The 24,366-nt window shown below is 39.7% G+C and overlaps 2 protein-coding genes across 2 annotated transcripts in view; one reads left to right on the top strand and one right to left on the bottom strand.

Moving 5' to 3' along the window:
- Positions 1–321: 321 nt before the first annotated feature.
- On the top strand, positions 322–18,326 carry Csrp2 (cysteine and glycine-rich protein 2). Its single transcript, XM_013022703.1, has 6 exons — positions 322–414; positions 11,454–11,566; positions 13,310–13,478; positions 16,356–16,485; positions 17,322–17,415; positions 18,034–18,326. The coding sequence occupies exons 2-6, from the start codon at positions 11,455–11,457 to the stop codon at positions 18,108–18,110; spliced, it is 582 nt and encodes a 193-aa protein (XP_012878157.1). The 5' UTR covers positions 322–414; position 11,454; the 3' UTR covers positions 18,111–18,326.
- A 1,299-nt stretch (positions 18,327–19,625) lies between these two features.
- The window catches only part of Zdhhc17 (zinc finger, DHHC-type containing 17), a 76,949-nt gene continuing 72,208 nt past the window's right edge, over positions 19,626–24,366 (bottom strand). The window contains exons 16-17 of the mRNA XM_013022022.1: positions 23,708–23,802; positions 19,626–22,479 (exon numbers count right to left, since the gene is read on the bottom strand). Coding sequence (XP_012877476.1) covers positions 22,341–22,479; positions 23,708–23,802 — 234 coding nt within the window. The 3' untranslated portion in view covers positions 19,626–22,340. The remainder of the gene's footprint in view (positions 22,480–23,707; positions 23,803–24,366) is intronic.

The raw sequence follows: 24,366 nt of genomic DNA, 5'->3' as shown, positions 1-24,366 counted from the left end.
CGGGAAGGTGCGGGCCGGGCGGCGAGCGCCGTTTCCCGGCGGGATCCCTCCCTCCGTCCTCGGATCTCCTCGAAGCTGTTGGGTGCCCGGGAGGCGGGCGGCGGGGGGTTTCGGGAGCGGCCGAGGTGCGGGGCCGGCGGGAAGCGGCAGGAAGAGGCGGGATTCCTGCCTTTTGTCTCGCGGTTCCCAGTCCCCGAGCGGGCAGCCAGCAGCCGCCGGCTGAGTGGCTCGGAGCGCTGGGACTCCTGCTGGGCGCGGCGGGGAGGGGGCGTGGCCGAGGCAGGCCACGCCCCCGCGGGGGGCTTTAAAAGGCTCCCGGGAGCAGCCTCGCGGCTCCGGGACTCTTCGCGGGCTCCGTCCTCCGGTCCGGTTCTCGCCAGCTCCGCAGGCAGTGCGCTCGCGCCTCCGACTCGAGTGAGTGGGGAGGGGTGGGGCGGGGAAGGTTGTCTGCATCCCGAGCCCACCGAGCGGGATGGGGGTGCGGGTCCCGCCGGCTCCCGGGTCATCGCCATCCTGCTGGTAGTGTCTGATCCCTCTCTCCTTCCTGCCCTTCCCCCCCCCCCAGCCTACAATCGGGCCCCCATTGTGTCCCCACCCATCCTTCTTCCTTGCGTCCCCGAGCGCCCCCTCCCCGCCTCTCCCCGACACCCCAGCACACCCCTCCACTCCCCGCGGTCTTCCAGATCCAGCCCGCAGGGCAGGTAAACAATCCGGCGTGACCTGTAGTTTCTCCTGACCGGTTCACCCCGGGAGAGGCGGGGCCGGGAGTGCTTGGTGGCGGCAGATCCGCAGTTTCGCGGCAGTTTGGGGCCCCCTTCCTCCTGGGCGGGGGTGTTCTTGCTTGGGCTGAGGCAGAGGGGTTCCGAGTTGCGCCCCCAGCCCCGAGATCTGACGTGTGTGCACGCAGAAGCCGACCTAAGCACGGGCTGGATCCGTGCCACGGGGTACCGGGGCTCCTCCAGTCGCCGCGCCCCGACCCCCGCCCCTGCGCCCGAGCTGAGGTCCTGTTATCCGCATTGTTTGGTCTCTGCCCACCGTGCCTCAAAACGTACGTGCTGAAAAGAAGAGCACTGAAATGTCAGTGGATTGCTTCCAGCTTTTGCCCGAACTTTCCACCATTCAGGCACACAGTCTTTGGTTACGAAATTCTGCAACAGGTTCTGGAAGTTGTTACCTGGGTTCTGGGCTGGTGTCCGGAGTTCCACGTAGGTAGCCTCCCCCTTCCCCCGGGGAGCGGGGAGGGAAGAGGGGCGCACTAAGCTGTGGTTCCCCTCCTCTTTAAAGCCAGCACTTTGTTGAACTGTACTTGTGTAAATGGTCACTCCAAAGTTTATTTTAGATAACCACTTATTTGATTTGCAGACGCATGCATCTTTTCTTTATAAATACTTTCTCTGTAATCTGTTCTGGGTAGTAATCTTTTAATTTAGGTAGTGAAAATAGCATCATTAGGGGCTTTCCTACTCTATTTCAAAGCTCCTTAACCCCCCCCCCAAAAAAAATACAGCCATCAAGAATAGTTTCAAGAAGAATTAAAAACGAATTCAACTACAACATGTACTTTGGCCCAAAATTTTCAAGGGAGAGTTGGGTGATTTTAAAAAGGATAATCACATAATTTCAAAACTACATACCAAAGTATAGATGATTTTATGAAGTACTCCCTAGCCTCCACCGTTGTCAACGCTGATATTTTCATCGGCATTTCCCACGGTTCTTTCTCCTCTGCATTCTAGTTAGAGCCCTGTTATCATAGGAACCCTGCTGTCTGCTTGGTTGCCTTGAATATAGTTGAACCACACTTGTTCATTGAATGAAAAAGTGAATTGAGGAAATAAGGCATAATTGTGGATAATTAAGATTTGACTCCAGCAATTTATATGCTTTTTTAAAAAAGCAGTTTAGATCCAAAATTTATATGGTAAATTTTCAATGGCTTCTTAATGCATTTGAAAGTTTTGATCAGTACTGGTTTTAGCTAGGTACCATTCAGAAAGATGTTGATTGAAGGCCTGTTCTGGTGAAGTTGGGTTGGGAGGAAATTGTATTTCACCTGAAATCAACAGGAATGTATGTATGGAGAAAGTGGAAAGCTGTGAATGAGCTTTCAAAGATGAAACTAAAGAGGGGAGGGGAGGGAGAGAGAAGGGGGGAGGAGAGAGAGAGAGAGGGAGAGAGAAAGAGAGACCATCAGCTTGAAATGGCAGGAACAGAGAACTGAAGCCAGCCAGATCCCAGTTGATATCCTACCTCCAGCCCCCATTGGTTTGGTGCCCTTGGGCTGGTTAGCTGAACCGGTGGTCTATTTATTCCAGCTGGTAGTATGAGTGATCTACAAGACTACTAGGAGAAATGCTTGAACAAAGTGCAAGCTGGCTGGAAGAAATTCAGGCAGTTGGATGATGTTCTGTACTTTTTTGGATATATGGGGTAATAGCTATCAGAGTCTCTAGGAGAGATCTGACTCAGACGTGAGTAATAGCTTCCAAACTTTGCCTCAAGGCCTGCTTTCCTCCCCGGGCAGTATTCACAGGTTTTCTCCTAGCACTGTCATTAACTGGGCTAGTGTTTGCAGGGCCCTCCCTTGAGTTCTTACTAGGCAAGGATTGCAAGTTTCCTTGGGGCGTTGATCACCTGGATAGAGATTTGTTTTTGTGTCTCTGAGCTCTCACTAGTCTTCCCAAAGGTTCTCCCTCCCCTATTCGTCAATTCTTGGGATCAAACTTAGAGCCTCGTGTGCACTAGGCAAGGTCTCTACCACTGAGCCACTTCCCCAGCCCTGTTAATTTTTTCATTTTGAGACAAGGGCTTGCACATTTTCCTAAGCTGGCCTCAAACTTGTGATGAGTCATTTGCAAGCTGTCAGGTCTGTTGTATTTCTGTTTATGAGTTGGTGCTACCAGTGCTAATTGTCTTTGACTAATAAATTAAGGATAGATTCCATGTGACACATGAGGTTTCGTGGTGGCATCACAAGAGAAAGATGGAGAGCTGAATCCTTGTCAAGCACATAGCAGTGTAGGAAATACCTACTTTAAAAATGACTGCAGGGGGCTGGGAAGGTGGCTTAGTGGTAGAGCGCTTGCCTTGCATGCATGAGGCCCTGGGTTTGATTCCTCTGCACCACATAAGCAGAAAAAGCCAGAAGTGGCGCTATGGCTCAAGAGGTAGAGCACTAGCCTTGAGCTGAAGAGCTGAGGGACAGGGCCCAGGCCCAGAGTTCAGGCCCCACAACTGACAAAAAAAAAAAAAAAAAGACTTCAGGTGACATTGTCCAAAGAATTGTACTCATTATTTGACGTCTGTAACTCCTCTGTATATCACCTTTATAATAACAATTTTAAAAAGAAGACCTGTGTCACTAACACAGAGGATACACTGGTTTCTTCTTAGCAAAACAACAGCCAAATATAAATTTTATTGGTATTTTTAAAGTGAATTATTCACAGTTATGAAGTGGTTAAGGTCTGTGTCTCAGGTTCTCCAAGCATAATATGAGAACAATAATACCTCCTCTTAGCTCAGCACTAGCTCATGTCTGTAATTCTAGCTATTCAGGAGGTTGAGATCTGAGGGTCATGGTTTGACCAGTCTGGGCAGGGAAGTCCATTTAACTCTGATCTCTAATTGACCACCAAAGAGACAGAAGCAGAACTGTGGCTCAAATGGTAGAGCACAAAAGCTCAGGGACTGCATCCAGGCCTTGAGTTCAAGTCCCAGGACCAGCACCACCAGCAAAAAATGCCTCTTCTGTCAAATTAATAAGAACACTATTTAACAAAAATAAAGATACAGTAAACCTGATAGAAATATTTGTAATTATTACCACCTGTCATGAGGCAAACACTATATTCTAAATGGACACTTTATATTTTTGTTTTTAAAATAAAAAACTTAGCAGATCAAATAGCTAGCCTATGATCATTTGGCAAATGGAGAGGAGTCTTGGCATTTGAATTGAGGTCTGGCTCTATAAAATCATACATATGTGAAATGGTTTGAATAACTGGGTGTCTTGTAGTTTGCACAGATTGTGGATTGCCATGGCAGGTGTGGAGGCTAGGATTGCCAGGTTTATAGTATAATTGCATTTTCATTGCAATATGTGATCAGCCGGAAGTGATCCAAATCTATGTCAAAGATTTTTCATTTTGCTAGAATCCAAGTTGAAGACATAAGTGGTAACATATAGAGCTAGTTAAGATGGTGAGCCTGAGGGACAGTTTACTAGATGGGAGATTGTCTCTGTAGTGAGGGCAAGCTTAGCAGAGCGTAGTAGTAGAGATATTGCTGGTGGAAAGAAGCTGTTTGGACAGGAGGTTGGCTAGTGTAGGTCCCTTGCTAACTGCTTGGTTGTACAGACTAAGATTAGATGGAGAGGAAGGCATTCCTCTGAACCTGCCTTGGCAACGCAAGGACTGATCATTCTCAGGGATGTGAATAGTTTCACCCCTTAAGTTTTCTTGCAGAAAATCAGATACAGTTTTGTGGTTTTGGAATCAAAACCCAAACATGGTTTTCTGCGTTGGAGTCCAGTGAACTCAAAGCATCTGTTACCTAACACATAAACTCAGAGAGCCATGCTTGGGCCCAGCGGTGTGTCCCGAAGGAAAAGGAAGTCAGCATTGTGAATGAAGTACTGGCACTTTCCCAGGTACTTTACAAACGCTGTTCCATTAAATCCTTTACTGCGAAATAGTTCTCGTTCACTTCCAAATTACAGCTGAGGAAATGAAGTTACAGAGGTTAAGGAACACTTGGCCAGGATGGCTGAAGTGATAACTGTCTTTCAAACTGAAGTCTGTCTAGTTCCAAGTCCCACACTCATTTCAAACCTCATGTGCATTGCAGTTTCCATGGCAGACATTGTTAATCACAGTAATCTTCAGTGCAGAACCTGGAATGGAACTTTACAATCTTTTTCAACATAGTTCCAGGAAGCCACTGGCAGTAGTTCTGCAGGATGAGTCTGTTTTGCCATCCCTATAACATTTAAATCGTGCAGACTGTAAAGCCTCCTTGGTATTGTTGGTTATGTTGTATTGCCTTACTTGTTTCCATACTTTGACCTCCAAAATACAGCTCTCTGGAAAAGAGACCCTTTCCTAGAATCCTTTTCACTGAGCTACATCTTTGGCCCCCCAGAGATTGTTGCTGGATTACGTTTATATATGAGAACTTCTTAAACAGTAAAGCATTATACAACGTTTATAAGCTGGCCCAATGTAGAATTACTCAGAAATGGTCAGGAGGAATGAGGGAGGTTCAGAGTGTTGCCTGGATGGAGAGGGGAATGAGAGAATAGATATGTTGTGTGAGATGGAGAGGGGAAAGGAGTGTTTGTTGATTATGAAGGTTGAATGTTGCAGAATATTGATGACAAATGCTTTCATTTAGTAGGGGCCTTTTGTGTAAGCATCTCACCCAATTCTTGTAACTCTCTAAAGAAGGTACTACTGTCTAGTTTTATATATGAGAGTATTGACTATCTGTTGACTGCAAAACTCATGCTCCAACTTTGTGTTTGAGCTGATCTGTCTTAAAGACCAGGATGAAGATTGAGCTACAAAAGAAGGAGCCAGATTGAATTAGCAGATCACCATGACTCCCTCTTTGGTTATAGTAGTCATTTGCTAAGGGAGGTGGTGTGTAAGTAGTCAGTTTGGGTAAAAGAAGTGCTTTGGGACAAGCATCATGTAAAGATTCATTTCTAATAGCTATGGCACTCAAATACCTTCTGTGCTAAAATAATCACTGTAATTAGGGTAATGAAACTAATTTATATTCTTTAACAAGTTACTATTTCCTAGATGTAGCTAAAGTTGAGACTAGTTTATAAAAACACTCTCTTTTGAGAAACTGACTATAGCCAGGCTCTGATCTAATAGACATATAAAGTCAAAATTTCTGGAAGCATTAAAAATCTGGATTCATGCACTTGCTTGTTTATTGAATTTGCTTCAAACCACCAGCATCTGACCAGGTAACTTCAACTGTAAGTGGCTTACATAAGACTTGAAATGCATAGCTGCGGGCTGTGTGGTAGTGTAAAGATGACCCATGTGGTCTTTTTGTAACCCTCAGTAATCTAGAGAATAGTAACTTGACCACAAGATGGGTCAGAATGTGCACAGATGAGCCAGGAATTTCCCTGCAGGTTAGGTCTTACAAATTTGGGATTGTGAGGTAGATAGGGAAGACTCAGGAAGGAGAAATTGAACATGTAAAAAGCAAGCTTTTTATTCAAGTACAGTGGCTAATTCCAAGTCCTGGAGCTTCTGTCACGCACAAAAAAGAAGATTTAGGAAACAGAATAAGCCCGTGACCAGCCAGTGTTGCAAGATGGGTGTAAAGTGGGATTTTATTTCTGCTGTTCCCATTCTGGAAATGACTGCATAGGATTTACAAAACGCATGCGGCCCAGACTGCTCAGCATAGATCCAGTCTGCTGTGATTAATGACAGCTGTTATGGAGTGGCGCCGCCAAAGGCTTGTAAGAAAAATGAAGCCTTGCATTTATTTAAAAAAAGAAAATACAGCAACGCCAAGAGTGACAGAAATGGATTATCATCACATCCTCCTGCCAAATTCGGGGGTTCAGAATGAAAGATTAAATTTGAACGTCATCTCTTAGACAGTCATCCCTGTAAGTGGAACTATTGTTACAATTGTGCTAATGAGCTAAGGTTTTGTCTTGTTTGTAGCTCCACAACTCTGCTGCACTGCTGGTTTTCCTGCTGAAGTATGATTTCATTTCATGACATCTCTATAAGCAAGAGCTACCACTCCCCATTTACAAGATAAGAAGACAAAGCCCAAGGTTGTACAACCCTTATAAGAGTCATTAACCCAATTAGACTGTTCTACTTACCTTTCTTTCCTTCCTTCCTTCCTTCCTTCCTTCCTTCCTTCTCCTTCCTTCCTGCCTGCCTTCCAATGAGAAGTATTACTATATTACTATCTATCATAAAAATTACTGTCCATCATATTTAAGAACACACAAATCCAGCTCAAGCTTTCTAAGCGTGCTCTTCTATTACATGGACTAACATCACAGAAAAAGTTATTTCAAAATAAACCGGATGGGGTGGTCAAGAGTGGTTGCTCATTCCAGTAATATCAGCTACTCTGGAGGGAGAGATTGGGAAGATTTCAGCCAGAGGCAATCCCAGGCAAATATGTTAGATTACATCAGTAAGCTGGTCCTGGTAGTGCACGTGAATGCCTGTCATCTCAGATAAACAAGAGGCATATATGTAGGAGTCTGAGATAGGCCTAGGGAAAAAGTACAAGAACCTTGAAATATAAAAGCAAAAAAGGGGTAAGTATGTAGAAGACAGCCTGTCTAGCAATTTTGAGGCCTGAGTTCAAGACTCAGTACAACGAAATATATGTGTGTGCGTATGTGTTTATGTATATATATATATATATATATATATATAATAAATATATTTTCAAAATCAACATGTTGTCTTTGAGAAAGATTAAAAAATATATGAGTATACATATATGTATATATACACACATACAGAAATATATACCTATATAGCGTGTATATGTATATTAAATTGCCTTTTAAAAACATTGAAAAAATATAGATATGTGTGTACATGTGTGTATGTATACATACATACCTATATAGATACCTATATGTATTTTCAATGTTTTTCAAAGACAATTTTAGTCTTGATGGGAATTCGCTCCTTATTGGTGACTGCTGTAAATATGTGTGGAAATGAGCCAAAAACAGGATGCTATTAAACAGTTCACTTTAAGAGATGGCCTCAAGAATCACCAAGTATTTTTAAAGGCTGGCTAATGCTGCGATCCGAAACAAGTAATTGTAGTGTCTTTACCTAAAGTCCTTAAGACTGATGAGGGCAACCCCAGCAGATGTCTGAGTCCACAAGCAGTGGGAACACGGGTAGGGTTTGAGGGAAGGGCAAAGGCAGTATGGCCAGTTGCACTCCAAACTCAAGCCCGAACAGGCTGTCAGAGGAGGCTGGACTTTGATATTGTGGGTTTTACAGTCAGGCTCAAGTTTCATGCTGCTTCAGGAAACAATGGAGCACCTGTCTCCAGGCAGGGGGAATAAAAGATTAACACAGCAACAAAAGGAAAGCCTACAAATATGTCCCATTGTGGCAAAACGTGACCCTGTGTGGATGCCTTCACAGTGAGCCTGCTAACATTTGTGGGCCCTCGGAAAGTACTTTGTTTTTGTTCTTGGGTAGAGAAGTAAGTTTTGTGCAAATTGATTCCAACAGTTTACTGATAACTAGTCTGGGGCGGGGGTGGGGGGGTGGGGGGGTGGAGGAAGATGTTGGTGTTTATTCCAGAACAGAGGTTTAAAAAGAGAATTTATTGGCTTATATAACTGAGGGAGGTGCTGGATGAGGCACAGCTGAATTAGGGGCCTACACATCTATTTTTTCCTCTATCTAATCCTTTAGATTATTTCCTTACGGTGACTGGACAAACATCTCTACCTTCATAGTCATAGTTCCAAACCACAGACCTGGGTTTAACTTCCTTTGAAGGGGAATTGGGTTATGTTCCTAAGCGGATAACTGTGGCAAGAAACAGAAATGCAGTGATCTGCCTGGCCATGATTGAACCACATGACCAGCTCTGGAGGTGGGGTTGCTATGGTGTTAGTGTTTTTGTATTCTCCAAAGCTTAGGTTGAAACTTAATCCAATGCAATGGTGTTGGGAGGAGGGGCCTTGTAGAAGGAATTTAGCAATGGTAGAGAATTAGTATCACTATAAGGGGTTGTAGGAGTAGGCTCTCTCCCCCCTCTCTCCCCCTTCTCTCTGTCTCTCTCTCTCTTTCTCTCTGTCCTTGTCCACCCTTCTCCTGCATGTAGGGACAGGGTTCCTTCTATCTGTGGGATCAGTAATCAAAGTGTCATCTTGGAAGTAGAGACCAGGCCCTTTCCAGAAACCAAATGCACTGTTGCCTTGATCTTGGGCTTTTCCTGCTTCCAGAATTGTGAGAAACTTCTGTTCTCTATAAATGATCCAGCCTCAATTATTTTGTTGGAGCATCAAAAAACAAGCTAAGATAATGATAGGGTCAATACCAGCTAAACAGGTGTTTTTTGAGCTCCTTGCAATTGACTGTATAGAATTCTTCTTGACAGGACTATAGCCATCCTGACCCCAGTTCCATACACCTACCAGATGACCCTGCTATCAAGCCACAATCTTATCAAAGACTTTAAGATAGATAAGAGTTGGACCGGGCACCCATTCTGATTTTTAACTAACATTAGACAAGTTAATAGCATGAGAATGAGAACAGCCAGATACATTCTGTGGGCTATAGCCCACTTTTGTCTAGTTTGGCAAAAAAATACCTGTTTCTTGCCTTGGGATTTGAGGACGCTTGTTCCTGTGGCTGCTCAAATGTTTCTGTCCTTAAGTCCCAACTAACTTGTTCCTGTGGCTGCTCAACTGTTTCTGTCCTTAAGTCCCCACTACTTTGTATTTTATGTAACCCTAGAGTTGTCTGCCTTTTAGCCCCTCACTCTTCCATCTTTGATGGCAGGTTCTTGTGGTGGTGGTGGTTGTTTTGGTGCCTGTCCCATGGCTTGAACTCAGAGTCTGGCCACTGTCCCTGAACTCTTCTTATGCTCAAGGCTAACGTTCTACTACTTGAGCCAAAGCTGTACTTTGAGCTTTTTGGTGGCTAACTATAGGGAAGAGTCTCACAGGCTGTCTTGCCCAGACTAGCTTTGAACTGTGACCCTCAAATCTCAGTGTCCCTGGTGGTTAGGATTACAGGCGAGAGCCATCAACACCCAGCTGATGGCAGGTTCTTTCTTATACACCACTCTGACACAATGTTTTGCTTTGTTTTGTTTTGTTATTTCCAAGTACACATTGACTCTTGATCCAACAAGATAAATTGCTGTTGGTGTTAAGGTATAAAATGGTAAAGAAGCTTTGTCTTAGTCCATTTTCCTTTGCTGTAACACACTGGGTTAATATAGAAAAAGATGTTTGTTTTGATAACAGTTTGAGAGGCTAGGAGATTTTAAGATTGGGTGCCAAGATATTTGGCTTCTGGTGGCCACATGTTCTCCATGCATGGTAGAAAGTGGAAGGACATGTAGATGTGTCCAAACAGGTGGGATAAGAGGAGCTGAGTGCTTTGCAACAGCTAACCTACTCTCAAAGGAACTACATTTAGCTCATGGAAGAGGAGCTTCCACTGAGGAATTAAGTTTCCAACATGCATGGTTGAGGACAAGCAATATTCAAACCTGATGTTTTTAAATGCTTGCTTGAATTTTGGCTGATTACCATGCTTCAGCAGCATTTATGGTGGACTATCCCTGATATTGTAAGTAAATCTAAACCATATCAACTAGGAGAGATAGTTCCCTTCCAGGGAAGAAAGCCTTGGAAAGGTATTGCCAGGTGAGGTGTGGTTAGTTCTATGAATAATGTTAGTCTGAAAAGGAATGGATTCTCCCATTTGCACATCAGTCCAGGCAGGTCAGGCATAATGCTTTAGCAACAGTGATGATTTGAGCTGGCTTTAGACAGCTGACATTCACAATCAGGTATTAAAACTGTCCCAGAAGCCTGATTGGGTAAGGGAGGTTATTCTGACATAGTTTTAGTTATTGATTTGGGGAGAGGAACTTGCTAGCATTTTTTGTATGACTTACAAAGAGTAAAAACAACTGTTGGCTGAACCAGTGCACATAGAGATTTAGAAGGACATAGAAATGGAGATCACAGCCGTGTGTGTGTGTGAGAGAGAGAGAGAGAGAGAGAGAGAGAAAGAGAGAGAGAGAGAGAGAGGTGGTGATGGCGAGGCACCATGCATGTAGTTCCTAGTCGAAGACTCAGCTGTGCATGCTTGATGGGGAGAACTCTAGCAGGCAAATGTAAAACTTGCTTTTGTAAGACAACATGCTTGCTTTCTCCCTACCAAGTGTCAGTTTGTACATGTTACATGTTAAATGTTCAGAATTCAGTGTTGTTCCAGTGAATTGCATGTATGTAGTTAAAAAAAAAAACAACTAAAGCACCAGAGTGTAAATATCTCCAGCTAATTTTTTGTTTTAAATGGTCACTAAAGACTGGAGGTGTTGGGGGGGGTGATATTTGCCTTTCTACTCCCCACACTTTTTAACTCCTGTGGGTTCTAACAGCATTGTTGGCTTTGTGCTTGGCAACCTGTACTGTTTCATTGAATGTCAGTCCTTCGTCTTCTGTGGGGAAAGAAGCCTTGTGCAGAACAAGGCAGTTTCCTAATTAAAGCTGCAATTGACAAAAGTGGAGGTTATTTTGGAGAAACACTGGCCTTTGAAAGATATAGTTTGAGTGATTCATAAAGGAACAAGATTTGCAGATGCTTCCTGGGTTAAAAGAGCCCTCTGGAGGGCTTGTAAAACAAGCACAGGGGACCTGGCTAAGGGATTCTTTGTTCCCACAGAATGCCTGTCTGGGGAGGTGGAAATAAGTGTGGGGCCTGCGGGAGGACCGTGTACCATGCAGAAGAGGTGCAGTGCGACGGCAGGAGCTTCCACCGCTGCTGCTTTCTGTGCAGTGAGTATCGCGCTAGCCCTGGAGAGGCCTTTGTCGAAACTTATGCGTAAAAAGCTGAATTCACCTCTTTTTTCTTTTCCTGTCGGGGATGGGGCTTGAACTCAGGGCCTGAGCACTGTCCCTGCGCTGTTGTTCTTTACAACTAGAGCCATATCTAGAGTTTAGGCTTTTTGTTGGTTAATTGGAAATAGGAGTTTCACAAATTTTCCTGCCTGGGCTGGTTTTAAACTGTGATGCTCAGATTTTAGCCTCCTGTGTATCTAGGATTATAGGTGTGAGTCACTTGGTCCTATTTAGTCCTTTTTTGTCTCAGATCTTGTTAAACTCTGAAATACATTTTGCAACATTTGCAGAGTAAGTCCTATGTTTCCGTAATAGCTACTGCTTCTCAGACAAGCTTGCTTAGCCATTCTGTCTTTTAGTAGTGAGTAACTGGTTTTGGTTTGCCTTTTGCTTTTTGTTTTCCTTAAGGTATCTTGTTCACCAGGCTTGGAAACAAGAAAGTGTGGAGACAACCAGATGATTCTGGCTTTCCTGTTAAAGCTGTGATGGCTGTACCACACTAAAGTCAGTGTTTGCTAAGACCTTAGGTTCTTCACTTAGTTTTACTATTTCTTCCTACTATTTGGCTTTGCTGACTCAAATCTAAGTAGCTTACAGCTCTATGAACGTTAACTGCAGAGAACAGCAATGAGGGATGGGGAAACAGGGTTATTTTTTAGGAAAGTTTCCTGTATGTACATGTGCCCACACTGCAGGTTTTTGAAAAGACTTCTTTTTAGAGAATTTGTTCTTTAGTAGTGTTTCGTTTTGAATTAGCCGTTTTTAAGCAACCATATGTCAGTGCTTGAGGCTCAACAGTTGGCTCCTCAGTAGATGTTGTTTATTCTATTAGAGAAGACTTTAAGACACTAGAAACCCCCTAACTTAATTCTACATCCTCCCCCATTTCCATTTTTTAAATTTTGTCTTCCTACCTTTTTTAAACTTTTTTACTATCACACTAATCTTTACTTTTTAGCTGCCTGATTCCAGTAGATTTCCCTCACAATTTACTTTTTTTCTCAAGACTAAATGAAGTTTTAGAAAGTGAAATAATGTCTGGATAAATGATGACACTTGGCAGTTTTATGAAGTGGGATATGTAGAAATGTCTTGTGGCAAGAAATTCACCAAGAAGGAATGCATTCCCTTTTGAGACAAAGGGAAAACAAATGCAGACTTCAAGCTTCTTGATGATTTTCAGACACATTTATTTAGCACTGCTGGAGAAGCTAGAGGGGAGAAGAGAGATTAATCCTGGTGAAAACTAGAATTTAGGTTATAACTGTTTTTATCCCAGGGAACACTTTTTGAAAGAAGAGATACAGTCAACTCCCCATGGTGCTCACCTCCCATTTTTCTCTTTGTCGGGTTGTGCTGTAACAATACTTGGTATGAAAGGCCTAAAAAGATAGTGTTAAAGATTGAGAGCAAGGATTTGAGGAATATGGCATTGCTAATTTTAGTCTTTCTTGCATATAAGTATATAGTATCTTTCTTATCAAGGAGGGAGATCATTTGGAAAAGTTTGACTTAAGATGTTGAAATTATGGATTTTTTAAATAAACCTCAGGTGTAGCTGACCAGCCTAGATACCGTCTCATGGCTTCTGGGAAACCATAGGCCTAACTATGAACTATTGGGGGCTACAGTGGTTCTACACCCTTACTGGACTGTGTCTTAAGCTTCTTCCTATTTTAGTGGTTTGCAGGAAAAATTTAGATAGTACAACAGTGGCAATTCATGATGAAGAGATCTACTGCAAATCCTGCTATGGAAAAAAGTATGGGCCAAAAGGCTATGGATATGGCCAAGGTGCTGGCACACTCAACATGGACCGTGGTGAGAGGCTAGGCATAAAGCCAGAGAGGTAAGATAGGAGAATATTACCTCCAGAAATTAGTTATAACAATTAATGTTACTTGGTGGACAGGAACCTTAGTTTCCAGAATTTGAGCCTAAAGTAAGCAAACAAAATATGACTCAGTAAAATGTAAACTGCTGTTCAACTTGACAGTTTTGGACTTAACAATGTTCTTACCAATTAGTCCAGGGGTTTTAGACCTGGTTTGGTAGCTTTCAAGACAGATCAGTAGTCAGGATATTCTGAAAAACACTCAACGTAATTGTACTTGTATTTTGTACTTTGGGAACTCGATACTGTGCAATTAAAGGAGATGTATCTGAGTTGTGAAGCAATTAGTCAGTGGGAAATAGTCATTCTTTTCATGTAAGAATCATTCATCAAAAACTACTTTTCTCAAGCTTAAAACATATTATTTCCTGAATTTTTTTGAGGTATAAATATAAAACTTTAAAGGCTCCATTAAAAAGTTCTGGGTGTCACTCATTACCTTACTCATATAACTGTAACCCCTTTTTACAGTATCTTTAAACAATAGGTGTATATACTGGGAAAAAAAAGTTTTGGGTTTCAAACTTGTGCATTCTCAGTATTTCATGTTTAGGCTAAACTAATTTCTCCATATGAATTTCTTCCCATTTTCATATGTACAATTTTCATATACATTCTTTATTCAAGAAAGCAGGATTGGTGTAATATTCTCAAAGGAAGTGTCTTTCCTCGGACAAGCTGTGAATCTACACCAGACACATGCACTGTCAGCATATTAACTCTTATAATCACCACAGTGTTACAGGGCTGGGTTTCCTGTTTTGAAATTCAAGAATAAACTGAGAAAATAAGAATTAGGTAATTTGCCCTAAAGTTGCAGCTAATTATAGAACCTGGAACTTAACCTACCCTTAACCCTAAAGCTCGTGATGTAAAACACTCGGTATATTACAGCTAAAGTAGTAACTGGTATGTGGAATTTCCACTGTAGACAACTCTTTATTCTGTAGGGGTTGTCACTATTTTGTTCTTACAGATGAAGATACTTAGGATTAGGTCACAGAGGGAACCAAGATCTGTATTGTCTTTTTTCTTTCCAAACCTTAGGCTCTCTGCACTGTAAAGGGTGCTATATGAAGGCTTACCTGCCTTCTTTCAGAATGCTTTCTTCCCACTAAGGTCATAGTGCCTTATTGTGCACCAGTTGTACATGTGCCAGTTGTACATGTGCTCACCATCATTCAAAGGAACAGCTTTCTCTTTTGTTAAAATTTATGTACTTGTTCTGCTCTCCTTTCCCAACTTACTAAACCCATTCTTGTTTCCAAAGGCTTGTTTCCAAAGGTTCTACTTCAAATTTTTCAAACTACATATACCTGTGTACTCTCTCAACGAAAGCTAAATTCACCCATGACCCACAAAGTCAGTGATTGTGGCTACAATTAAAGTCATGAAGAGCTTCCTTACTCCTCTTCAGTAACTGGCAAACCAGTGTCCCCATGTAACTCTGTCTGACCTTCTTAGACCACATTCTATTCTTTCTTCAGGACTTCGTTTCCCAAGAAGCCTTTCTTAGTGACTATAAATAGCCATATAGCATATAATTGTACTCATGGACAGTAAAACGCTTTCAAGGGTCTCCTTGAGAGGCACCCCTGAATGGGAGGACATTTTCATTCAGGCAGGCTCACAACTTTCACTAGTTTTCCAGCTCTTTGCAAGTTATTGAACATGTGAATTACTACTTCTTCATTTATAGTAAGAGGTTAACAGTTACCTATAATCTATAAAGTTGTTTGAAGACAGATGAGAAATAATATGAAGTTTTTAAAAATTTCGGGCAGACTAATAACTACAAGTGTGTCATTTTAAGTAAGCATACTATCAATCAGCAGGATATGGAGATTTCTTGAAAATACACCCACATTAAAGACGTTTTTAAGAAACATACTATTAATACTTTGAATTGGCAACAAATGATTCAAAGACTGCTGTATATTTATGGGTATGAAAAACTATTTAACTTCCTTGTATAACTACTTAAAGATACTAAAAATTTTTTAAAAAAAGAAAAATTATTGAATTATAAAAATTGGAGATGAAGATGCTTAATTTGCTTTATGAAAAGACAGTATTTCTAAATTAAGATTTTGATCTTTACACATGTATGTTAATACCAGAAAAGTTTGTTGTCTTTAGTTGTTCAATACAGTCAGTACGGTTAATGACCTCAAAACCCATATTCATATGCTAAGTATACCTACTTATTGACTGGGGAAAAAAAGCCTGACAAAAGAGTTTATCCTGGTGATCTGCCAATATTGACAAATATACTGTTTTACCTCAAAAAAAAAAGTAGGACAAAGCAATATAGTAGACAAATTTTCTAAAAATTTTTTCCCATGAAGAAAAGTTTATTCACTCCTAACCTAATAAAGATGTATGGGGAAACTAAATCTGTAAGACATGTGCTCTTTAGTCCCCTAAATTACCTGACCTTTTTGTAGAATTTTTAAACTGCAGGGCTGCTTAACACTGATTTTTCTCTCTCCTATGATTCCAGGGGTGTTGAGGATATGAAGCTGGGGTAGAAGTAATTGTTTGGTGGATAGGCTATTACTGGGGAGTAATGAATCATTTACACAGACAATTTTAAGTTTGGGGACTTTGGCTGTATTTTTAAGTAAAAAAAAAAAAAACAGGTTAAATTACTATGGCCAGCACATGAGAATAATTTTGACTTTAGTCTTTTCCCTATCTAAGCCTCAAAATCTCTATTTTTGGTATAGGTTAGCAGTTGAGTTCCAGAGTTCCATCCAGCATTCTGGCATATGGTCTTTATTGAGGTCTTTTGGGAAATCTTGCCTCACTTTTTCTTCTCCTTTCCACAAGTGCTCAGCCTCACAGGCCTACAACAAATCCAAACACTTCTAAATTTGCTCAGAAATTTGGAGGCGCTGAAAAATGTTCCAGATGTGGGGATTCTGTATATGCAGCTGAGAAGATAATTGGAGCTGGAAAGGTACAGCGCTGTTTCACATAAGTGAATGACCCCTCTCCACCCCCTTTCTCTTCTAACTGTATCCCACTCAGGCACAGTCCTTTACTTTGAAGTAATTATTTAACTGAGTTCTCATCAGAATCATTAATGAAAGTGACACCTTTATTTGACTAATTTTTTAAACATAGAATCAGCAGCTCATGCTGTTAACTATTCAAGAGGTTGAGGTCAGGAGGATTATATAGTTCAAGGCTAGCCTCAGCAGAAAAGTCCATGAAACTCCATACAAAATAACCAGCAAAAGGCCAGGCTGGAGGTATAGTTCAGATAGTAAAACACAAACTGAGCAAGCAAGCAAAGTGAGCAGAAAGGTTCAACCCCCTATCCTCATTATAGGCAAAACCCAACAACTCATTTTCATAAGGATGTTCCTGAAGGTTAATTTTAAAAGGCTATGCTGTAAAAAATCAGGAATCTGCAGGTTATTCAATATAATCAAGATCAGGAACCTAGATGCTAATTAGGCAAAGTGGATATGAAAAAGTTATTGGCACTATCACCTCTGAATGCTTAGTTTTCAGGAAGAAACAACTTGACTCTATTTCTGTGTTGCACGAGTAGAGACTGTTCTTAGGGAAACAGGCTTCTACAGCAGAGCTCCCAGTCAGGGTCTCTGAATGGAGTTTGAAGACAGCCCTTTGTGGCTTGCCAGAATACAAATACAAGAGACCCAATTTCAATGTTCTAGCATCATGGGCTTGCTGTGACTTGATCTTCCCAAGTATTTTATTGTCACATCTAAATCATATTGCAAGAAATGGGTCTCTTGAACCTACTAACACATCTGTCTCTTCCAGCCCTGGCACAAAAACTGTTTCCGATGTGCCAAATGTGGCAAAAGTCTTGAATCAACAACTCTGACCGAGAAAGATGGTGAAATCTATTGTAAAGGTAAAGCCGATTTCTTAACACTATGCATGTGGGTATCTCATTGTATTATTTAGTAAAGTGGCATCATTTTTAAAAAGTACTCTGCAAACAGAAAAGTAGACATAGTATCATTATTTGAAAATGAGATGCAGAGTCAGAGATGCTTACAAATGAACAGAATTATAATCTTAAATTTCTGTCCATTTAAAACTTCCCACAGGGCTGGACTCTGTAGCTCAGTGGTAAGAGTACTTAACTAGAATCTGTGAAACCCTGGGCTTAATCTTCCGAACTACAAGAAAAAGAAAAGCAAACAAACTTTGAAAATTTTCCCACAGATTAACATGCCACAAAGTCTTCTTTTGACTCCATGTTTTTAAAAAGAACCTAACAGCACACAGTGAAAGACAAAATTAAGCTGCTTAGCTTTCATATTTTTAACTCAGTGGGGCCATTAGCTGAACACAGGAACCAGAATGATTGGACATACCTTCACCACATGAAGATATTCACAAGAAAGCACAATCTACCTTAAGTAATTTGGAACACCTTATGGTTTTCTTTGTTTGTGGAGATTTGTCTTAAGCAGGGCTAAAAAAAGCCTGATGATGGATTTATATTGTTCTTTTTCTTTTGTAGGATGCTATGCAAAGAACTTTGGGCCTAAGGGATTTGGCTATGGTCAAGGAGCAGGAGCTCTTGTTCATGCTCAGTAAAGGAGTAAACCCAAAACCAAGTATCACACACTGAGAATCCCTTCACAATCTAGACACAGTCTGATCACACCAAACTCTACTGTGAAATTCTACCAGCCTTAAGTACTGTACATTATGCTGTACATATAGGTTGGCTAACTTTGTATCTTTTTGATTTATTCATCCACTTTTTGGGAACCATTTCTTTTACATTTTAAATAAAATTCAGCTTGATTTGAGTGTTTGTCTTCATTGTAATTATTTTTTTTTAAGAATTGCTATGATTTCTGTTAGTAGAAAATTATTTTGTTAACAGAATTCAGCTTCATTACTCAGTTGACTCACTCTGTGAATGTGTGTATTACAGGTGATGACAGGATCTCTGTTAAGCTGGCAAGTATGCCTCAAGTGAGGGTTGCTAAGCAACAGCATCATTTCATCTCAGAACTGGCATTCAGCAACACAGCATCTCATTCTTTCCTGCCTTATTATATATTGTAGTCTGGTTACTCTTCTCTATTGCAATCTGAATTTGCATCACTTAAGAGTACTAAAAAGCAAATTTAAAAGCCTAATTTATCTCTACCAAAGCAGAATCTCTAGAGGCAGGTCAGCCACAGGAACCCTTTTAAGAAGTTTCTCAAAAATGCAGTGACCCAGAGTTGTAACACTGTTAAAACAAACCCTCAAGTTCTTTTATCAGTATTTTAACATCATTACAGGTAACTATAGAATGTGAGGCTTAACAGGACTTTTTAGAAACTCCACTTAATAGATATGACTTAACTACATCCTGAAAACTGAGGTGCTTTATTTACTTCTACTTCAGTTTCAGTTCTGTGCAAGTAACAAGTTCTTTGCAAGAAGCCAACAACCTTGCATTGTCTAGAAACATTTATTCTGGGATGCACACCAAGTGGATAATGAAGACAGAAAAGTACCTGATGGGTATGAAAACTGCTGGCCTGTTTCACTTTATAAGTCCTACAAAATACTGGGACTTAAGCTCTGGACATCTTGGAAGTTATTTTTTTTCAATACTATAATAAAAGAATTATGAATTAAGAATTGGACCATTCTAAAAATACTCTTGTTTAATACTACTGGTCCTCAAACTGAACCGCAGGAACAATGGGAATGAGTCCCTTAAAAATTCTTGCTTTTGGAAATCTTTTGTTTTAAATTTGATTGCTTTACCATACAATATTTTAGATACTGCGTTTTGACTTACACTTAAAACTCAGGCTCATATAGACCCCGAGAATCCTAAGTAACTCCAAAATTAACTCCAGAATTCATAAAGAAAAAATTACTTTTATTAAACCATTACACACATGCATACACACAGAATTGAAAATTCGAGAACTGGGAATTTTTAGAATATGACCTACTTTTGCAAATTCCTAAAGCCTATGTCACTTTATTCCTAGTTTAATAGTATATAAATATATAGGATTAATATTCATATAGGTACCACAACCAATGTGTCATCAATTTCCTCAAGTGAACTGAGTGAAATTATAAACAAGCACACACTTAAGAGTCAATATTTATTCTGATTAATATTTTACAAAATTTTGACAGATTTATATAAGGAGAACTAATTTATTAAACACTTTACAGGTTTTCCTTTCCACAAAGTAACACAGTAAGTAGCAAAATAATACTTGGCACAGTTATAAATAAACACAAATTAAAAACATCCATAGCTTAAGTATGATGCCATTTTATGTCTGTTAATATTTCAAATTAATTCCTACAAACAACAAAATGAATGAAAAACCCCAAAGAAGTAATTCTTGTTTACAGCTGAGAATTAAGTTCTTATTTCCTGAAAGAATCCAATTAATATATATCAACTATTCCCAAAAACTTCACCTCATAGCCAACTTTAGAGCTAGGTTACTAGTTCAACACAGGACCTATGAAATAATTAAGCAGACGGCATACTGCTGCATAGCTGGCTCCCAGCCATCTGACAATTCTGAGTTGTAGATTCACTGCTGCTATGAAATGGTTAGTACTAAAAGGATTCTCCTTGCAAGTATTTTCAACTAACACAATTAAAAGAGTTTTTTTTCCCCTGTTTAACTGAGAGGCATCTCTTTTGTACTGAAAAGAATATTGTACCACAAAGAAAGCACATGGTAACAACATTCTTCCTATAATTCCGAGAAAACCATCAGTCTTTTAACTGTAGATAAAAATGTGTTTGATAAAAATTACAACTGAGTCTTCATGTGAAGTGATCAAAATACAAAAAAATTAAAACAAATTCTAGTATTTTATAAATAACTTTGAATTAAAAAATTATCTAAAATTTCCCCCAATTATTAATCAAAACTATCAGAGACATTTGTACAGTTAAACCAATTTTTTTACATCCTATGACAAAATGCCACGATGCTATTGCCACCCCACACCCATCTCTTCCCTTTTCAAAAATAAAGTACATATGCCAATTTTCTAATATTAAAACACTCAGGTACACTAAGGGTCATCTTTTTGATGTCTGACTGTGGTCAAAGAAATTACTATATAAAAATGGTAGTACTTGGAAATACTGAACATCAACTATATACATTTTCACTGCTCCTCTTACTAAGGCAAGGGGCGGGTATACCACTAGATTGCTTTAATACCTGTACTTTTTGCATTTTACAGGGAATACTAATTTTTACCAAGCATCAGGCATGCAGTGAACTTGCAGAGTATAATGCCTATAAACAGCAATATTGAACATCACTGGAAGCTCATTAATATCTCCCTTTTCTTTTTTGGTTGGAAAAAATGAGATGAGCAGCATTAAAAACACTAATACACAGACACTTAAGAAAACTACTTGATAAATTATTTATATACAGATACACATTCTTTACACTGGTATAGCATCTGTCATGAGTTTGACCTCCCTCCCTGGACCCTCCCTCTACCCTATTCCCTCTCACAGGTTTCCCACAGGTTGCTGGAACCACAGTTTGCTACAGCATTTAAAGAGGACTAAACCAAGTCTCACTCTGTAAACAATACTCATGAAGCAGTGACTAGTAGTTCACCATGAGGATATGGAAATGCTGCAACAAAAACTGATCAGTGCATCACATTTAACAGCAACAAAATCTTCCTGAAATTGTTTCAGACAGCATTAACAAACTTCAGAACATTCAATACTGGAAAGAAAATTGAAATGATTTGGGGGGTTAAATTCTACTTTCTCTTAGGTTATTTAAAAACACAGGAATATACCATTAGCTTTTCTTTTATTCACATGTGCTATGTACAGAGGTCATGCTCCATCTTCAGCTTAAACTGTTGGTTTTTTTCCTACAATTTGTTTTTCAGCTTGCAGCTCAGAATTTGAAAAATATATCCATCTATCTCTATTACTGAGAATTTTGCACGAGCTTATTTTGCCTTTTGTTGGAAATCCCAACTTAAAAATTTGAAGGTTTGCACATGAAATTAAATTGTAATTTATGCTTCACTGGATATTATCTGATAATATACAATCTATGCAGTGTATCATGCACTTAGTAGGGCATTTACATCTCAACAGAATAATATGACTTAGTATTCTCATGCAAGTGCTTTATTATCAGACCATAAAACCTCAGAGCAAGGTTACTACAAATTATTTCACTGAACTAGAAATAGGCCAGCATTGCAACAGCTGATGGAAACAAAATAGCACATTTCTTTGTGAACATTATTTCCTGTGTCTTTGAAGACACATTATAGTAGATCCCTAATAAAACCACATGATTCTCATCACAGTATTCACATGTACATTCTAAAATGTACACAATATTAATCACTTTAAGACAATCTTCCTGGAATTAGATGAAATACTCCCTAGTATTGCATCATAAAGTTTATCACATAACATAAATTTAGTTTGGGTTAGAACGGAACATTTCTGATCAGTATGCCATGTCTATCAACAGAGTAAGTGCACTCTGTGAAAAATGTTATGAGAACAAAAACCAAAGGTTGAGTATGTTGTGAATTCCCACATTAAGAACCATTAAACTTATTTTTATGATCTTTATTCTTTCCAGAAGTGGCAGTGTGTTCTGTCCATGTTTACTTTTATTAATAAAAGTGTTGAAAAAAAAAAGACTGTAAAATTCACTGTTAGCTCTACACATAGCATGCTATTGTTCCAAGGATGTGGATTTGAGTGTGAGAGACACAGACAGACACAATTTTCAGGCACCACTCAGCAATATGCTTCATTGGATAAAGATGTTGCTAGACAAGTTGGTACCCAGATCCTGATATTTGGTCATATTCTATTGTATATTGTCTGGTCCAGTCCACGATAACAGGACGAAAGAGGCCACAGCATCGAAATTCAAAGAAGTCTATAACATTCCTTACACATCCATGGCTAAAAACAACCCCCAATGGAAAAGAATTAATTAGTACAAATACTTTAATTCAAATTTAATATAAAAATAACTCAATTTTCAATATAATTTATGTTAACATTTTTTTCCTAAACTTAAAAAACTGGTTGTTTTGGATAAGGAGACAAATGATGTCTCTATAACTGAGGAAGAAAATATAAGACAAACATAACATGAACTGAGCAGTGTCTCTAAAAGTAACAATCTGAAGAAATACCAGTTTTACACCTTGTGTAATTATTATACCTGCTAAATAATTCTTTATTTTTATTTAAAGATTTGCTAGCTTCCCAGAAGTGTGCAATAATTTATACTACAAAAGTCTGAGAGTGAAGAGTATTGGGATTTCATATAATTATGACACTACTATTTACCATTTCTAAGCATTAAACTAAATGTAAATTCTCAAAATATACATGAACCGATACCATAAACATGTACAGTTAATGAGATTAATTCTTTGTTATAGTATTAAGAACTAACCAATTCTACCTTCAGCAAAAATTTGAAATTTAGTAACTTTTTGGGGGGCACAAAGGGGGTGGGCTGGTCCTGGAACTTGAACTGGACATCTACCACTTGAGCCACAGCGCCACTTCTGGCTTTTTCTGAGTAGTTTATTGGAGATAAGAGTCTCATAGACTTTCCTGCCTGGGCTGGCTTTGAACCTCAATCCTCAGATCTCAGCCTCCTGAGAGGGAGGCTGAAGCAAATTTGATTTCAAACCCGCTCAAGAAAGTTAATGAAGCTGGGAGCCAGTGGCTCAATCCTGTAATCCTAGCTACTAGGCAGGCACTAAGACAGGAGCTCACTTTTTGCCTGGGTTGGCCTAGACCCAATCCTCCTACTTGTACTTCCCATAGAGTAGTAGGGATGACTGGTGTGCCAACAATGCTCAGCTTTTTACTGGTTGAGACTGGGGGTTCTTGTGAAATTTCTGTCCAAGCTGACCTTGAACCATGATCCTCCAACCTAAATCACATAGGTAGCTAAGATTATAGGCATGAGCCACCACAACTAGCCTTGAATTCAGTAATGTTTAAAAGCAGTTTACATATTGCTAGATAAAAGTAATATTCCTTATTTCACATCCTATTGCCATCCCTATAGACAATACTTTCTTTGATGTATTCACCAGACAATTACTGAATTTGTTTAGAGACAATTTATGTACAAGGGAAAACAGTAAACTTATAAATATGTACATACTTGAATGGGCTTTCAATAGATGTTGTTGTAACTTTAAAGTGCTTGTATCTTCTTGCATTCATTCTTTCATTGGTTGTAATGCCTAAACATGATATCTACAAAGAAAAAGAACAGAACTCAGAACTCATTACTTTGTTTTAATATTTAATGTAAAAAGTTAATTCTCAAGAGGACTAGCATTGTCTACATGGTATCACTGACTGTGAAAATAAGTCAATTAAATATGAAAAATATTTTAGAACAAGTAACCAGTAATTGTGTCTTATACACATGGATACTGTGTGTGTACACAGACATCTCTAGCCTTTTTTATAATGAGTTTTATTTAAAATCCACAATTTAAGTAAGTGCCTATAATCTCAGCTACTCAGGAGGCTAAGATCTGAGAATCATGGTTCAGTCACTCTAGAATTCTCAAGACTCTCATTTCCAATAGCCACCAAAAAGGTAAAACTGGAGAAGTAGCTTAAGAGTACCAGCTGTGATGGAAAAAACTGAGCAGAAAAGCGAGGCCCTAGGTTCATGCCCCAGTACCAGCACAAGAAAAAAACTCTGCAGCTCAGCCAGGCACTTGACTGTAAGTGCAGATAGACAATTCAAGAGGGCAATACAGAATTTCAAAAAACAAAACTGGGGCTAGGAAGATGGCTCAGTGGTAG

The sequence above is a fragment of the Dipodomys ordii genome, unplaced genomic scaffold, assembly GCF_000151885.1.
Source record: "Dipodomys ordii isolate 6190 unplaced genomic scaffold, Dord_2.0 Scaffold3, whole genome shotgun sequence".
In the NCBI taxonomy this organism is placed as follows: Eukaryota; Metazoa; Chordata; class Mammalia; order Rodentia; family Heteromyidae; genus Dipodomys; species Dipodomys ordii.
The sequence above is the reverse complement of the archived record's forward strand: the minus strand, read 5'-3'. Positions and strand labels throughout refer to the sequence as shown.

Excerpts from the sequence above, each read along its gene's own strand:
- Csrp2 (XM_013022703.1), top strand. The coding sequence starts at position 11,455 with ATGCCTGTCTGGGGAGGTGGAAATAAGTGTGGGGCCTGCGGGAGGACC. Across the intron at positions 11,567-13,309 it reads CCGCTGCTGCTTTCTGTGCA|TGGTTTGCAGGAAAAATTTA; the intron begins GTGAGTATCGCG and ends TTCCTATTTTAG. Across the intron at positions 16,486-17,321 it reads AGATAATTGGAGCTGGAAAG|CCCTGGCACAAAAACTGTTT; the intron begins GTACAGCGCTGT and ends TGTCTCTTCCAG.